This window comes from Salmo salar, unplaced genomic scaffold (genome assembly GCF_905237065.1).
Source record: "Salmo salar unplaced genomic scaffold, Ssal_v3.1, whole genome shotgun sequence".
Classification (NCBI taxonomy): Eukaryota; Metazoa; Chordata; class Actinopteri; order Salmoniformes; family Salmonidae; genus Salmo; species Salmo salar.
Window position 1 is genome coordinate 145876 of NW_025548614.1, and position 17501 is coordinate 163376.

General features: G+C 43.2%; 1 protein-coding gene and 1 long non-coding RNA gene across 12 annotated transcripts; both read right to left on the reverse strand.

The window, feature by feature from the left end:
* Window positions 1-8467: 8467 nt before the first annotated feature.
* LOC123733167 (uncharacterized) lies at window positions 8468-12366 on the reverse strand. The gene is made up of 2 exons (XR_006763641.1): window positions 11041-12366; window positions 8468-10734 (listed from the first exon to the last, which is right to left on the reverse strand). It is a non-coding gene; the product is annotated as an uncharacterized lncRNA (long non-coding RNA).
* Window positions 12367-13043: 677 nt separating this feature from the next.
* Window positions 13044-17213, reverse strand: LOC106590816 (potassium voltage-gated channel subfamily S member 2). Of its 11 annotated transcripts, none has more exons than XM_045712556.1 (4): window positions 17032-17213; window positions 14437-16057; window positions 13856-14320; window positions 13044-13167 (listed from the first exon to the last, which is right to left on the reverse strand). In XM_045712556.1, exon 2 carries the CDS (start codon window positions 16015-16017, stop codon window positions 14566-14568), a length of 1452 nt encoding a protein of 483 aa, XP_045568512.1. In that variant the 5' UTR covers window positions 16018-16057; window positions 17032-17213; the 3' UTR covers window positions 13044-13167; window positions 13856-14320; window positions 14437-14565. The 11 variants fall into 11 exon arrangements, 9 of the variants coding, with proteins under 9 accessions (XP_045568512.1, XP_045568510.1, XP_045568507.1 ...); XM_045712554.1 differs by lacking the exon at window positions 13044-13167 and adding an exon at window positions 13302-13362; XM_045712551.1 differs by lacking the exon at window positions 13044-13167 and adding an exon at window positions 13309-13362 and having other exon boundaries at window positions 13827-14320.
* Window positions 17214-17501: the final 288 nt, after the last annotated feature.

Sequence of the window (17501 nt, forward strand, 5' to 3'; positions counted from 1 at the left end):
CACAATACCCCATGATGACATCACAATACCCCATGATGATGTCACAATACCCCATGATGACATCACAATACCCCATAATGACATCACAATACCCCATGATGACATCACAATACCCCATGATGACAATGCAAAAACTATTTTTTGGAAATTTGTGCAAATGTTTAAATAGAAAAATTAACAGAAGTATCACATTTACATAAGTATTCAGACCCTTTACTCAGTACTTTGTTGAAGCACCTTTGGCAGCGATTACAGCCTCGAGTCTTCTTGGGTATGACGCTACAAACTTGGCACACCTGTATTTGGGGAGTTTCTCCCATTCTTCTCTGCAGATCCTCTCAAGCTCTGTCAGGTTGGATGGGGAGCGTTGCTGCACAGCCATTTTCAGGTCTCTCCAGAGATGTTCGATCGGGTTCAAGTCCGGACTCTGGCTGGGCCACTCAAGGACATTCAGAGACTTGTCCCAAAGCCACTCCTGCGTTGTCTTGGCTGTGTGCTTAGGGTCGTTGTCCTGTTAGAAGGTGAAACTTCGCCACAGTCTGAGGTCCTGAGCGCTCTGGAGCAGGTTTTCATCAAGAATCTCTCTGTACTTTGCTCTGTTCATCTTTCCCTCGATCCTGACTAGTCTCCCAGTCCCTGCAGCTGAAAAATATCCCCGCAGCATGATGCTACCACCACCATGCTTCACCGTAGGGATGGTACCAGGTTTCCTCCAGACTCAACACTTGGCATTCGGGCCAAAGAGTTCAATCTTGGCTTCATCAGAACAGAGAATCCTGTTTCTCATGGTCTGAGAGTCCTTTAGGTGCCTTTTGGCAAACTCCAAGTGGGCTGTCATGTGCCTTTTACTGAGGAGTGGCTTCCGTCTGGCCACTCCACCATAAAGGCCTGATTGGTGGAGTGCTGTAGAGATGGTTGTTCTTCTGGAAGGTTCTCCCATCTCCACAGAGGAACTCTGGAGCTCTGTCAGAGTGACCATCGGGTTCTTTCACCTCCCTGACCAAGGCCCTTCTCCCTCGATTGCTCAGTTTTTCCTGGCGGCCAGCTCTAGGAAGAGTCTTGGTGGTTCCAAACTTCTTCCATTTAAGAATGATGGAGGCCACTGTGTTCTTGGGGACCTTCAATGCTGCAGACAGTTTTTGGTACCCGTCCCCAGATCTGTGCCTCGACACAATCCTGTCTCGGAGCTCTACGGACAATTCCTTCGACCTCATGGCTTGGTTTTTGCTCTGACATGCACTGTCAACTGTGGGACCTTATATAGACAGGTGTGTTGCCTTTCCAAATCATGTCCAATCAATTGAATTTACCACAGGTGGACTCCAATGAAGTTGTAGAAACATCTCAAGGATGATCAATGGAAACAGGATGCACCTGAGCTCAATTTCGAGTTTCATAGCAAAAGGTCTGAATACTTATGTAAATAAGATATTTCTGTTTGTTTGTTTTTTTAAATGTGCAAAAATGTCTGAAAACCTGTTTTTATTATGGAGCATTATGATGTCATTATGGAGTATTGTGATGTCATTACGGAGTATTGTGATGTCATTATGGGGTATTATGATGTCTTTATGGAGTATTGTGATGTCATTATGGAGTATTGTGATGTCATTATTACCCACCACTGCGACCTGTACGCTCTCGTTGGCTGGCCTTCGCTTCATAATCGTCGCCAAACCCACTGGCTCCAGGTCATCTACAAGTCCCTGCTAGATAAAGTCCCCCCTTATCTCAGCTCACTGGTCACCATAGCAGCACCCACCTGTAGCACGCGCTCCAGCAGGTATATCTCTCTGGTTACCCCCAAAGCCAATTCCTCCTTTGGCCGTCTCTCCTTCCAGTTCTCTGCTGCCAATGACTGGAATGAACTACAAAAATCTCTAAAACTGGCAACACTTACCTCCCTCACTAGCTTTAAGCACCAGCTGTCAGAGCAGCTCACAGATCACTGCACCTGTACATAGCCCATCTATAATTTAGCCCCAACAACTACCTCTTCCCCTACTGTATGTATTTATTTTATTTATTTTGCTCCTTTGCACCCCATTATTTCTATTTCTACTTTGCACTTTCTTCCACTACAAATCTACCATTCCAGTGTTTTACTTGCTATATTGTATTTACTTCGCCACCATGGCCTATTTATTGCCTTTACCTCCCTTATCTCACCTCATTTGCTCACATTGTATATAGACTTATTTTTCTATTGTATTATTGACTGTATGTTTGTTTTACTCCATGTGTAACTCTGTGTTGTTGTATGTTGTCGAACTGCTTTGCTTTATCTTGGCCAGGTCGCAGTTGTAAATGAGAACTTGTTCTCAACTTGCCTACCTGGTTAAATAAAGGACTTGTTCTCAACTAGCCTACCTGGTTAAATAAAGGTGAAATAAATAAAATACATAAATTATGCAGTATTGTGATGTCATTATGGAGTATTGTGATGTCATTATGGAGTATTGTGTATAGATTCATGAGAAAACATTTGTTTCATCCATTTTAGAATAAGGCTGTAACGTAACAAAACGTGGAATAAGTCAAGGGGTCTGAATGCTTTCCGAATGTACAGTAAACTGTCCCCTCTCCCTGAAGTGTGCACTATAAGCTGTCCCCTCTCCCTGAAGTGTGTACTTTAAGCTGTCCCCTCTCCCTGAAGTGTGTACTGTAAGCTGTCCCCTCTCCCTGAAGTGTGCACTATAAGCTGTCCCCTCTCCCTGAAGTGTGTACTTTAAGCTGTCCCCTCTCCCTGAAGTGTGTACTTTAAGCTGTCCCCTCTCCCTGAAGTGTGCACTATAAGCTGTCCCCTCTCCCTGAAGAATGCACAGTAAGCTGTCCCCTCTCCCTGAAGTGTGTACTATAAGCTGTCCCCTCTCCCTGAAGTGTGCACTACAAGCTGTCCCCTCTCCCTGAAGAATGCACAGTAAGCTGTCCCCTCTCCCTGAAGTGCGTACTATAAGCTGTCCCCTCTCCCTGAAGTGTGCACTATAAGCTGTCCCCTCTCCCTGAAGTGTGTACTTTAAGCTGTCCCCTCTCCCTGAAGTGTGCACTATAAGCTGTCCCCTCTCCCTGGGATCGCACAGTAAGCTGTCCCCTCTCCCTGAAGTGTGCACTATAAGCTGTCCCCTCTCCCTAGAGAATGCACAGTAAGCTGTCCCCTCTCCCTGAAGTGTGTACTATAAGCTGTCCCCTCTCCCTGAAGTGTGTACTGTAAGCTGTCCCCACTCCCTGAAGTGTGCACTATAAGCTGTCCCCTCTCCCTGAAGTGTGTACTGTAAGCTGTCCCCTCTCCCTGAAGTGTGCACTATAAGCTGTCCCCTCTCCCTGAAGTGTGTACTTTAAGCTGTCCCCTCTCCCTGAAGTGTGTACTGTAAGCTGTCCCCTCTCCCTGAAGTGTGTACTGTAAGCTGTCCCCTCTCGCTGAAGTGTGCACTATAAGCTGTCCTCTCTCCCTGGAGAATGCACAGTAAGCTGTCCCCTCTCCCTGAAGTGTGTACTGTAAGCTGTCCCCTCTCCCTGAAGTGTGTACTGTAAGCTGTCCCCTCTCCCTGAAGTGTGTACTGTAAGCTGTCCCCTCTCCCTGGAGTGTGTACTGTAAGCTGTCCCCTCTCCCTGAAGTGTGTACTGTAAGCTGTCCCCTCTCCCTGAAGTGTGTACTGTAAGCTGTCCCCTCTCCCTGAAGTGTGTACTGTAAGCTGTCCCCTCTCCCTGAAGTGTGTACTGTAAGCTGTCCCCTCTCCCTGAAGTGTGTGCTGTAAGCTGTCCCCTCTCTCCCTGAAGTGTGTACTGTAAGCTGTCCCCTCTCCCTGAAGTGTGTACTTGCACACTCCCCCTGATGTATTTCATTCCTTGTCTAGGGTATTTGCAGTTCCCTCCCTGGCACCCTAGAACCTTATGGACGACTCCAGCAAATATACAATACTTTATATACTAATAATATATGCTAATATAGACAGATATTTTATTTATTCAAACTGTACTGTCTAATGTGTTTTGGAGCATTTATCATGCCTGTTCATGCTTATTTTGTGTACCCTAGAAGCATATTATTCAACATTTTCACTCAGATATAGAAGGGTGTGAATATATGAATATGTTTTAAACGTTATTGTGAAGCTGCGACGCAATTTGTGCCTTTAAAGTGTGTTCTTTAGTGTTGTTTATTGTGTATTTAATAGAAAGCTGTGCCTGAAATTAGACACATGGTACGAAGCAGATAGTCTAAGAGGAACGACAGAGGGCTTCACAGAGCTAATAGTATGTTGAATCTCAGGGGATCCTTGGCTATTGGTTTTGATCTTCCCTTGTTCTTCAGGTAATATGGTAAAAAAAAAAATGTCACCTTGGTCAATTGTTGTTTTCTGAGGTAATGTTTTCGAACCCCTGTTGTATTCTGTTTTGTATTGTTGTTTTCTGAGGTAATGTTTAGAACCCCTGTTGTATTCTGTTTTGTATTGTTGTTTTCTGAGGTAATGTTTTCGAACCCCTGTTGTATTCTGTTTTGTATTGTTGTTTTCTGAGGTAATGTTTTCGAACCCCTGTTGTATTCTGTTTTGTATTGTTGTTTTCTGAGGTAATGTTTTCGAACCCCTGTTGTATTCTGTTTTGTATTGTTGTTTTCTGAGGTAATGTTTTCGAACCCCTGTTGTATTCTGTTTGTATTGTTGTTTTCTGAGGTAATGTTTAGAACCCCTGTTGTATTCTGTTTTGTATTGTTGTTTTCTGAGGTAATGTTTAGAACCCCTGTTGTATTCTGTTTGTATTGTTGTTTTCTGAGGTAATGTTTAGAACCCCTGTTGTATTCTGTTTTGTATTGTTGTTTTCTGAGGTAATGTTTTCGAACCCCTGTTGTATTCTGTTTTGTATTGTTGTTTTCTGAGGTAATGTTTAGAACCCCTGTTGTATTCTGTTTTGTATTGTTGTTTTCTGAGGTAATGTTTAGAACCCCTGTTGTATTCTGTTTTGTATTGTTGTTTTCTGAGGTAATGTTTAGAACCCCTGTTGTATTCTGTTTTGTATTGTTGTTTTCTGAGGTAATGTTTAGAACCCCTGTTGTATTCTGTTTTGTATTGTTGTTTTCTGAGGTAATGTTTAGAACCCCTGTTGTATTCTGTTTGTATTGTTGTTTTCTGAGGTAATGTTTAGAACCCCTGTTGTATTCTGTTTTGTATTGTTGTTTTCTGAGGTAATGTTTTCGAACCCCTGTTGTATTCTGTTTTGTATTGTTGTTTTCTGAGGTAATGTTTTCGAACCCCTGTTGTATTCTGTTTTGTATTGTTGTTTTCTGAGGTAATGTTTAGAACCCCTGTTGTATTCTGTTTGTATTGTTGTTTTCTGAGGTAATGTTTAGAAGCCCTGTTGTATTCTGTTTTGTATTGTTGTTTTCTGAGGTAATGTTTTCGAACCCCTGTTGTATTCTGTTTTGTATTGTTGTTTTCTGAGGTAATGTTTAGAACCCCTGTTGTATTCTGTTTGTATTGTTGTTTTCTGAGGTAATGTTTAGAACCCCTGTTGTATTCTGTTTGTATTGTTGTTTTCTGAGGTAATGTTTAGAGCCCCTGTTGTATTCTGTTTGTATTGTTGTTTTCTGAGGTAATGTTTAGTACCCATGTTGTATTCTGTTTTGTATTGTTGTTTTCTGAGGTAATGTTTAGAACCCCTGTTGTATTCTGTTTGTATTGTTGTTTTCTGAGGTAATGTTTAGAACCCCTGTTGTATTCTGTTTGTATTGTTGTTTTCTGAGGTAATGTTTAGAACCCCTGTTGTATTCTGTTTTGTATTGTTTTCTGAGGTAATGTTTAGAACCCCTGTTGTATTCTGTTTGTATTGTTGTTTTCTGAGGTAATGTTTAGAACCCCTGTTGTATTCTGTTTTGTATTGTTGTTTTCTGAGGTAATGTTTAGAACCCCTGTTGTATTCTGTTTTGTATTGTTGTTTTCTGAGGTAATGTTTAGAACCCCTGTTGTATTCTGTTTGTATTGTTGTTTTCTGAGGTAATGTTTAGAACCCCTGTTGTATTCTGTTTTGTATTGTTGTTTTCTGAGGTAATGTTTAGAACCCCTGTTGTATTCTGTTTTGTATTGTTGTTTTCTGAGGTAATGTTTAGAACCCCTGTTGTATTCAGCATCCAGGATCCAAAACAACCCGTTTTCTAATTCTTGTCATCTTCCAGGAGCTTCCAGGAAATCCTTGTGTGAAATAAGAGCTCTGTGCATCTGTGGTAAGGAAGCAGAGTTTCTTACGGACCTGTTGCTATCCAGATCTTCTCTGTAAGGCATTTAGCTCATCTTCTTAAGGGAATCAGTGTTGGCCACTGTAGATAGTCAAACCAAACGACAAACACTTTTCAGATGTTTTAAGTAATATTGTCAGGATTTAGTGTCTTAGTTTTGTCTTCTGTCAAATACGATTCGTGATATTTCTGCTCAGGCAAATCCAATGGTGTCACGTCCTGACCATAGTAACATGTTATTTTCTATGGTAGAGTAGGTCAGGGCGTGACAGGGGGGTGTTTTTCTATGTTTTGTATTTCTATGTTCGTGTTCTAGTTTTTGTATTTCTATGTTGGGGTTTTGTTTTGGGATGATCTCCAATTAGAGGCAGCTGGTCCTCGTTGTCTCTAATTGGAGATCCTACTTAAGTAGGGTTTTTTTTCCCACCTGGGTTTGTGGGAGATTAGTTTTGAGTCGTGTCTGTGGCACCTCTGTTTCACGTTTTTTGTTGTTGTTGGGGGCATTCAAGTTTATTTATGTATCGCATAGTTTCACAGTATAAATAAAATGTGGAACGACACACACGCTGCACTTTGGTCCGCTCATTCCTACGACAGCCGTGACAAATGGTCCAGACACACTGTGTTGTTGGAAATGGATATGACATGAGGAAACACTAACCAGACATATTTACAGCAGCAAGCTCAGTTAACGTCGTGTGGCTTGGGAGTATGCATAGCCTTCAACTTTCAAAATTCACCCATTTTCAGGAGCTTTCCGGTGGCTACGTTCTCTGCAACAAGCTGTCTGAGAGAAGAGGAAAGAAGTCAACACTGAAACCTTTAAATTCTGTTTAAAGAGTCCATGACATGAAACGATCTCTCCCTGTAAACTCCTCCTGTATACTGTGCTGTAATGTGTGGCTATCTGATAGCAATGAGCATCAGTCATGTCACCATGTGATCCATTGAAGCGGATTGGTTTGACAGCTGACGTTATTGAGGCTATGAGTCGTGTGTGTGTGTGTGTGTGTGTGTGTGTGCGTGTGTGTGTGTGTGTGTGTGTGTGTGTTTGTGTGTGTGTGTGTGTGTGTGTAAGCTGGCCGTGACATGGAAACAACAGTAGAAGAACGTCAGTGGAACTCTGAATGGATTACGATGGCTGATTTACCATGGCTCCTTCCCAAATGGCACCCTATTCACTTTATAGTGCACTATTTTTTTTGACTAGGGCCCATGGGGAATAGGGCGCCCAGAGCTCATAGGGTTCTGATCAAAAGTAGTGCACTATAAAGGGAAAAGGGTGCCATTTGGGACCCATGATGTGTCTGAAAGGAAGAAGTAGCACTACTACATATAATGACAGATGAATGACGAGGAGTTCCTATAGGTCGATACACTGACTAGACAGAACATTAGGAACACCTGCTCTTTCCATGATAGACTGACCAGGTCAATGATGAGTTCCCCTAGGCTGATACAGTGACTGGACAAAACATTAGGAACACCTGCTCTTTCCATGATAGACTGACCAGGTCAATCATGAGTTCCCCTAGGCTGATACAGTGACTGGACAAAACATTAGGAACACCTGCTCTTTCCATAACATAGACTGATCAGGTGAATCCAGGTGAAAGCGATGATCCCTTGTTGATGTCACCTGTTGAAACCACTTCACTCAGGGTAGATGAAGGGGAGGAGACAGGTTAAAGACAGATTTTTAAGCCTTGAAACAATTGAGACATAGATTGTGTATATGTCATTCAGATTGTGAATGGGCAATACACGGGGTATGGTAGTAGGTGCCAGGCGCACCGGTTTGAGTTTGTCAAGAACTGCAACGCTGCTGGGTTTTTCCACGCTTAACAGTTTCCTGTGTGTATCAAGACTGGTCCACCACCCAAAGGACATCCAGCCAACTTGACACAACTGTGGGGAAGCATTGGAGTCAACATGGACCAGCATCCCTGTGGAACGCTTTCTACACCTGGTAGAGTCCATGTCCCCGACGAATTGAGGCTGTTCTGAGGGCAAAAAGAGGTGCAACTCAATATTAGGAAGGTGTTCTTAATGTTTTGTACACTCAGTGTATATTTCAACCCATTTTCTTTGTTTAAAATTGAATTCAATATCTCTATCTAAAAGAGAATCCTCTCTCACTTTGGTCTTGAATGAGACAGATATTTTGGGGGTCAAATGATGTGGAACAAAACCACTTACTGTTTCGTTAATATGGGTTTCTAGACATCTGAAGATATCAACATGTATTGATCTTTAATATGGGTTTCTAGACATCTGAAGGCATCAACATGTATTGATCGTTAATATGGGTTTCTGGACATCTGAAGATATCAACATATATTGATCGTTAATATGGGTTTCTAGACATCTGAAGATATCAACATGTATTGATCGTTAATATGGGTTTCTAGACATCTGAAGATATCAACATGTTTTGATCTTTAATATGGGTTTCTAGACATCTGAAGGCATCAACATGTATTGATCTTTAATATGGGTTTCTAGACATCTGAAGATATCAACATGTATTGATCTTTAATATGGGTTTCTAGACATCTAAAGATATCAACATGTATTGATCGTTAATATGGGTTTCTAGACATCTGAAGATATCAACATGTATTGATCGTTAATATGGGTTTCTGGACATCTGAAGATATCAACATGTATTGATCGTTAATATGGGTTTCTAGACATCTGAAGATATCAACATGTATTGATCTTTAATATGGGTTTCTAGACATCTGAAGATATCAATATGTATTGATCTTTAATATGGGTTTCTAGACATCTGAAGGCATCAACATGTATTGATCTTTAATATGGGTTTCTAGACATCTGAAGATATCAACATGTATTGATCGATAATATGGGTTTCTAGACATCTGAAGATATCAACATGTTTTGATCTTTAATATGGGTTTCTAGACATCTGAAGGCATCAACATGTATTGATCTTTAATATGGGTTTCTAGACATCTGAAGATATCAACATGTATTGATCTTTAATATGGGTTTCTAGACATCTGAAGATATCAACATGTATTGATCTTTAATATGGGTTTCTAGACATCTAAAGATATCAATATGTATTGATCTTTAATATGGGTTTCTAGACATCTGAAGATATCAACATGTATTGATCGTTAATATGGGTTTCTAAACATCTGAAGATATCAACATGTATTGATCGTTAATATGGGTTTCTAGACATCTGAAGATAACATGTATTGATCTTTAATATGGGTTTCAAGACATCTGAAGATATCAACATGTATTGATCGTTAATATGGGTTTCTAGACATCTGAAGATATCAATATGTATTGATCGTTAATATGGGTTTCTAGACATCTGAAGATATCAACATGTATTGATCGTTAATATGGGTTTCTAGACATCTGAAGATATCAACATGTATTGATCGTTAATATGGGTTTCTAGACATCTGAAGATATCAACATGTATTGATCGTTAATATGGGTTTCTAGACATCTGAAGATATCAACATGTATTGATCGTTAATATGGGTTTCTAGACATCTGAAGATATCAACATGTATTGATCGTTAATATGGGTTTCTAGACATCTGAAGATATCAACATGTATTGATCTTTAATATGGGTTTCTAGACATCTGAAGATATCAACATGTATTGATCGTTAATATGGGTTTCTAGACATCTGAAGATATCAACATGTATTGATCGTTAATATGGGTTTCTAGACATCTGAAGGCATCAACATGTATTGATCTTTAATATGGGTTTCTAGACATCTGAAGGCATCAACATGTATTGATCTTTAATATGGGTTTCTAGACATCTGAAGATATCAACATGTATTGATCTTTAATATGGGTTTCTGGACATCTGAAGATATCAACATGTATTGATCTTTAATATCGGTTTCTAGACATCTAAAGATATCAATATGTATTGATCTTTAATATGGGTTTCTAGACATCTGAAGATATCAACATGTATTGATCGTTAATATGGGTTTCTAAACATCTGAAGATATCAACATGTATTGATCGTTAATATGGGTTTCTAGACATCTGAAGATAACATGTATTGATCTTTAATATGGGTTGCTAGACATCTGAAGATATCAACATGTATTGATCGTTAATATGGGTTTCTAGACATCTGAAGATATCAATATGTATTGATCGTTAATATGGGTTTCTAGACATCTGAAGATATCAACATGTATTGATCGTTAATATGGGTTTCTAGACATCTGAAGATATCAACATGTATTGATCGTTAATATGGGTTTCTAGACATCTGAAGATATCAACATGTATTGATCGTTAATATGGGTTTCTAGACATCTGAAGGCATCTCATTGCAATACAACAGTTACACATCAAAACTACTTCATAACAGGAGAACATGAGTAAAGCTCTACTTTGGACAATATCACAATGACTGTACTTTAGGGGACACTTAGTGACGAACCCCATGGCCTAGGGTTGACCCCTAGTGATGAAGCCCCATGGCCTAGGGTTGACCCCTAGTGATGAAGACCCATGGCCTAGGGTTGACCCCTAGAGATGAAGCCCCATGGCCTAGGGTTGACCCCTAGTGATGAAGCCCCATGACCTAGGGTTGACCCCTAGAGATGAAGCCCCATGGCCTAGGGTTGACCCCTAGTGATGAAGCCCCATGACCTAGGGTTGACCCCTAGAGATGAAGCCCCATGGCCTAGGGTTGACCCCTAGTGATGAAGACCCATGACCTAGGGTTGACCCCTAGAGATGAAGACCCATGGCCTAGGGTTGACCCCTAGTGATGAAGACCCATGACCTAGGGTTGACCCCTAGTGATGAAGACCCATGGCCTAGGGTTGACCCCTAGTGATGAAGCCCCATGGCCTAGGGTTGACCCCTAGTGATGTAGACCCATGGCCTAGGGTTGACCCCTAGTGATGTAGCCCCATGGCCTAGGGTTGACCCCTAGAGATGAAGCCCCATGGCCTAGGGTTGACCCCTAGTGATGAAGCCCCATGGCCTAGGGTTGACCCCTAGTGATGAAGACCCATGGCCTAGGGTTGACCCCTAGTGATGAAGCCCCATGGCCTAGGGTTGACCCCTAGTGATGAAGCCCCATGGCCTAGGGTTGACCCCTAGTGATGAAGCCCCATGGCCTAGGGTTGACCCCTAGTGATGAAGCCCCATGGCCTAGGGTTGACCCCTAGTGATGAAGCCCCATGGCCTAGGGTTGACCCCTAGTGATGATGCCCCATGGCCTAGGGTTGACCCCTAGTGATGAAGCCCCATGGCCTAGGGTTGACCCCTAGTGATGAAGCCCCATGGCCTAGGGTTGACCCCTAGTGATGATGCCCCATGGCCTAGGGTTGACCCCTAGTGATGAAGCCCCATGGCCTAGGGTTGACCCCTAGTGATGATGCCCCATGGCCTAGGGTTGACCCCTAGTGATGTAGCCCCATGGCCTAGGGTTGTGACTTGTCCTGCACTGTGTCCTTTATTGAAGACTGTTTACTGGTCGTTGTAATAAATAGACCCCAACATACACCATAACAGTAGAGTATATTGTCAGACTATCGGTTCATCTTCTGTCTTAACGACGAACCACACAGTTAAAACACTTTAAAAGGTGAACGAAAAGGTGGAAGTGAATCATTGGGAGAATCTCAATTGCATTTCTTTGATTCCTTGTGTCCTCTCTCCTCACAAGGCTTCTCAAAAACCCATTGGATTAGAAAGGTCAGAGGGGGAAGGACCTCTGGCTTTCTCATCCAATAGGTTTTTGAGAAGAATGTAAAAGGACAGAGGATTGGATGAGATTCTCCCAATAGAAAGGTTGCTGATGTTGGTTGGCACGCCAACGCCTCACCTGTCAGTCTGAAACTGAACTTCAGATTCCCCGTGTAGCTCTATTCAACACTACCTTCACCATGTAGCTCTATTCAACACTACCTTCACCATGTAGCTCTATTCAACACTACCTTCACCATGTAGCTCTATTCAACACTACCTTCACCATGTAGCTCTATTCAACACTACCTTCACCATGTAGCTCTATTCAACACTACCTTCACCATGTAGCTCTATTCAACACTACCTTCACCATGTAGCTCTATTCAACACTACCTTCACCATGTAGCTCTATTCAACACTACCTTCACCATGTAGCTCTATTCAACACTACCTTCACCATGTAGCTCTATTCAACACTACCTTCACCATGTAGCTCTATTCAACACTACCTTCACCATGTAGCTCTATTCAACACTACCTTCACCATGTAGCTCTATTCAACACTACCTTCACCACGTAGCTCTATTCAACACTACCTTCACCATGTAGCTCTATTCAACACTACCTTCACCATGTAGCTCTATTCAACACTACCTTCACCATGTAGCTCTATTCAACACTACCTTCACCATGTAGCTCTATTCAACACTACCTTCACCATGTAGCTCTATTCAACACTACCTTCACCATGTAGCTCTATTCAACACTACCTTCACCATGTAGCTCTATTCAACACTACCTTCACCACGTAGCTCTATTCAACACTACCTTCACCATGTAGCTCTATTCAACACTACCTTCACCATGTAGCTCTATTCAACACTACCTTCACCATGTAGCTCTATTCAACACTACCTTCACCATGTAGCTCTATTCAACACTACCTTCACCATGTAGCTCTATTCAACACTACCTTCACCATGTAGCTCTATTCAACACTACCTTCACCATGTAGCTCTATTCAACAGGGCTACACAGAAACAGCACTGCTACCTTAACCATGTAGCTCTATTCAACACTACCATCACCATGTAGCTCTATTCAACACTACCTTCACCATGTAGCTCTATTCAACAGGGCTACACAGAAACAACACTACTACCTTCACCATGTAGCTCTATTCAACAGGGCTACACAGAAACAGCACTGCTACCTTCACCATGTAGCTCTATTCAACACTACCTTCACCATGTAGCTCTATTCAACACAACTTCACCATGTAGCTCTATTCAACACTACCTTCACCATGTAGCTCTATTCAACACTACCTTCACCATGTAGCTCTATTCAACACTACCTTCACCATGTAGCTCTATTCAACAGGGCTACACAGAAACAACACTACTACCTTCACCATGTAGCTCTATTCAACACTATCTTCACCATGTAGCTCTATTCAACACTACCTTCACCATGTAGCTCTATTCAACACTACCTTCACCATGTAGCTCTATTCAACACTACCTTCACCATGTAGCTCTATTCAACACTACCTTCACCACGTAGCTCTATTCAACACTACCTTCACCATGTAGCTCTATTCAACACTACCTTCACCATGTAGCTCTATTCAACACTACCTTCACCATGTAGCTCTATTCAACACCACCTTCACCATGTAGCTCTATTCAACACTACCTTCACCATGTAGCTCTATTCAACACTACCTTCACCATGTAGCTCTATTCAACACTACCTTCACCATGTAGCTCCATTCAACACTACCTTCACCATGTAGCTCTATTCAACACTACCTTCACCATGTAGCTCTATTCAACACTACCTTCACCATGTAGCTCTATTCAACACTACCTTCACCATGTAGCTCTATTCAACACTACCTTCACCATGTAGCTCTATTCAACAGGGCTACACAGAAACAGCACTGCTACCTTCACCATGTAGCTCTATTCAACACTACCTTCACCATGTAGCTCTATTCAACAGGGCTACACAGAAACAACACTGCTACCTTCACCATGTAGCTCTATTCAACACTACCTTCACCATGTAGCTCTATTCAACACTACCTTCACCATGTAGCTCTATTCAACACTACCTTCACCATGTAGCTCTATTCAACACTACCTTCACCATGTAGCTCTATTCAACACTACCTTCACCATGTAGCTCTATTCAACACTACCTTCACCATGTAGCTCTATTCAACACTACCTTCACCATGTAGCTCTATTCAACAGGGCTACACAGAAACAACACTGCTACCTTCACCATGTAGCTCTATTCAACAGGGCTACACAGAAACAACACTTCTACCTTCACCATGTAGCTCTATTCAACACTACCTTCACCATGTAGCTCTATTCAACACTACCTTCACCATGTAGCTCTATTCAACACTACCTTCACCATGTAGCTCTATTCAACACTACCTTCACCATGTAGCTCTATTCAACACTACCTTCACCATGTAGCTCTATTCAACAGGGCTACACAGAAACAGCACTGCTACTTTCACCATGTTTCTCCTCTCCTTCGGTCACATCGTTCCTTATAAAGGCCAAGGGGGCAGTCTGTTGATTCACAGGTCTTAATGTATTGACATCTCGTTCAGACTGTGTTCACTGGGCAAGCTGCGGTTGATATTTGACAGACTCGCCATGAGAGATTTCACCTTGTGTGCATAGTAGTTTCTCAGATTGACAGAGGGAAGGTTTTCTTTGATCTCCTGGTCGAAGTCACAGCTGAGCATAGCGATCTCTAACTGTTTCTGTCTCTTGTAGAAGAGAGAGAACTTGTTGAATATGAGCGTGATGGGAAGCACAACCACCAAGATGCCTGCCAGGATACATGCCGACGCTGTCATCTTGCCGGCTATAGACACCGGGACGACGTCTCCGTACCCCACCGTGGTCATGCTCACCGTGGCCCACCACCAGCACGCCGGGATGGTGGAGAAGTCCTCGCTGTCCTCTTTCTCCACGGTGTAGGCCATGACAGAGAAGAAAGACACGCCCACCGCCAGGTACAGCAGTAGCAACCCTACCTCTTTATAGCTGTTTCTCAGCGTGGCGCCCAGAGAGCGCAGACCCGTGGAGTGACGCGCCAGCTTAAGGATACGGAAGATCCTCATCAGACGTAGCACCTGTGCGACTCGCCCCAGATTCGCTAACGCCGGGCTGCTCTCGGCCACCAGATCGATGAAGAGCGTCAGGTAGAACGGTAATATCGACACAAGGTCTATTAAGTTTAACGGATGCTTGAAGAAGTGGATAAGATCCGGGGCTACCGTGAACCGGGCCGCGAGCTCCAAGGTGAACCAGCCGATACCAAAGTGTTCCACCGTTTCAAACCTGGGATCTTCGCGAGGTACCCCGTCCCTGTCCACCAGGGTAAACTCAGCCATACTGTTCATACACGTGGTGGTTATAGACACCAACACGACCAGGATAGAGAGGATACTGATGACGCGGCTGGCGATAGAGTAACCCGGGTTGTCCAGGATCAACCAGATCCGTCTACGGACGCTCCCCAACGGCTGCTTATCGAATTTAGCGGCGTCGCTATAGAACTCTAGAATCTCGTCGAACGATGACGTGGTGCTGCCGCCGCCGCCCTCGTCGCTCCGGCAGTCGTCCCAGTCCTCCCCGCGGTTAGGGTCCATCTTTCGGCAGTGGTAAGCGTTGCTGCAACATGAGTCGATGAAGAATTCGTTGATGCCCCAGTACTCTATCTCCTGACTGAAGGAGAAGATGCATAGCTCCGCCATGACGTGAAGCCTCCCGGTGTTATAGAAATTCAACACGTAAGGAAAGAGAGCCGGGTTCCTGTCGAAATAAAACTCTTTCTCCGCGTCGTCGTAGTCGTCGCAGAGCTCTAGTATCGACTCTTTGGATTGGCACTGTAACAGCCGAGCCAGCCGGGTCTCTGGGAAACGAGACAGTGTGTTGGAGAACAGGCTCTTCTTGAAACCTCCCACATTGATGCGGACGGTGTGATTCTCATAGGCTGCTGTCAGCTCCTCCAGGCTCTGACCTGTCATGTCTAGCAAGAGGTGAAGGGACTGGGGAGTGGAGAAGTACCTGCAGACAGAGAGACAGAGAGAGAGACAGAGAGAGAGACAGAGAGAGAGACAGAGACAGAGAGAGAAACAATTGAGAGAGAAACAGAGAGACAGAGAGAGAGACACAGAGAGAGAGAGACAGAGAGAGAGACAGAGAGAAAGAGAAAGAGAGAGACACAGAGAGAGAAAGAGAGAGAGACACAGAGAGAGACAGAGAGAGAGACAGAGAGAAAGAAGGAGAGAGAGACAGAGAGAGAGACAGAGAGAGAGACAAGAGAGAGAGAGAGAGAGAGAGAGAGAGAGAGAGAGAGAGAGAGAGAGAGAGAGAGAGAGACAGAGAGAGAGAGAGAGAGAGAGAGACAGAGACAGAGACAGAGAGAGAGAGAGGGAGAGAGACAGAGAGAGAGAGAGAGAGAGAGAGAGAGAGACAGAGAGAGAGACAGAGACAGAGACAGAGAGAGAAACAATTGAGAGAGAGAGAGAGAGAGAGAGAGAGAGAGAGAGAGCAGTTTGAATCCTCTCATTTCTACAAGAGAGAAAATATAGACAGTCAGAGATCATAACTGGTTCCTCCTTAATCTATTCCCTTCAGCAACCAGAACCAGAACAAATACAGGAATAAATGAGCTATAGGCCTGTGAATATTTATGCTGCTTTTGGAGGGGGGGGGGTTTGCTTTATCACATGACACAACAGGTAAACGATACAGTGTCTCTGAATGAGATCACACACTCTGGTCGTTCAGTAACATGTTGCTTCTTTCCCCCATTACAACATCTCGTTGAATTTCCCTCAACATCTCATGCCGCGCTTGTGCGCACTTACTACAATCCAAAAAACAATAACCCTAGTCAAACAACTGTGTTATTTAAAATAAATTAAATATATATTGGGTAGTCTACCTCTATGTATTAAATAATACGCCAATAAATGCATGTAATACTGTTACAACATAACGGTACAGTATATTATAAAACATCACATATTCCTTACTTAATTCAAACGCCCTTTTTCCCGAGTCTCCTACACAACGCTTCTGCATATCCGCTCCTGCGAGGGCATTGTGCTTCACGGAGCTGCTGAGCAACTTGGAGAGATGAAGATATGATGTCTCCTCTCTGTGTCTCCTCTCTGTGCCTCCTCTCTGTGCCTCCTCTCTGTACCTCCTCTCTGTGTCTCCTCTCTGTGCCTCCTCTCTGTGTCTCCTCTCTGTGCCTCCTCTCTGTACCTCCTCTCTGTGTCTCCTCTCTGTGTCTCCTCTCTGTGTCTCCTCTCTCTCCGTGCCTCCTCTCTGTGTCTCCTCTCTGTGTCTCCTCTCTGTGCCTCCTCTCTGTGCCTCCTCTCTGTGCCTCCTCTAGCTAGCGTGGAAGACAGAACCAATGCACTATCTGTCTGTCGGTCGGTCTGTCTATCTGTCGGTCGGTCCGTCTGTCGGTCGGTCCGTCATGCGTTACTGCCCAGGT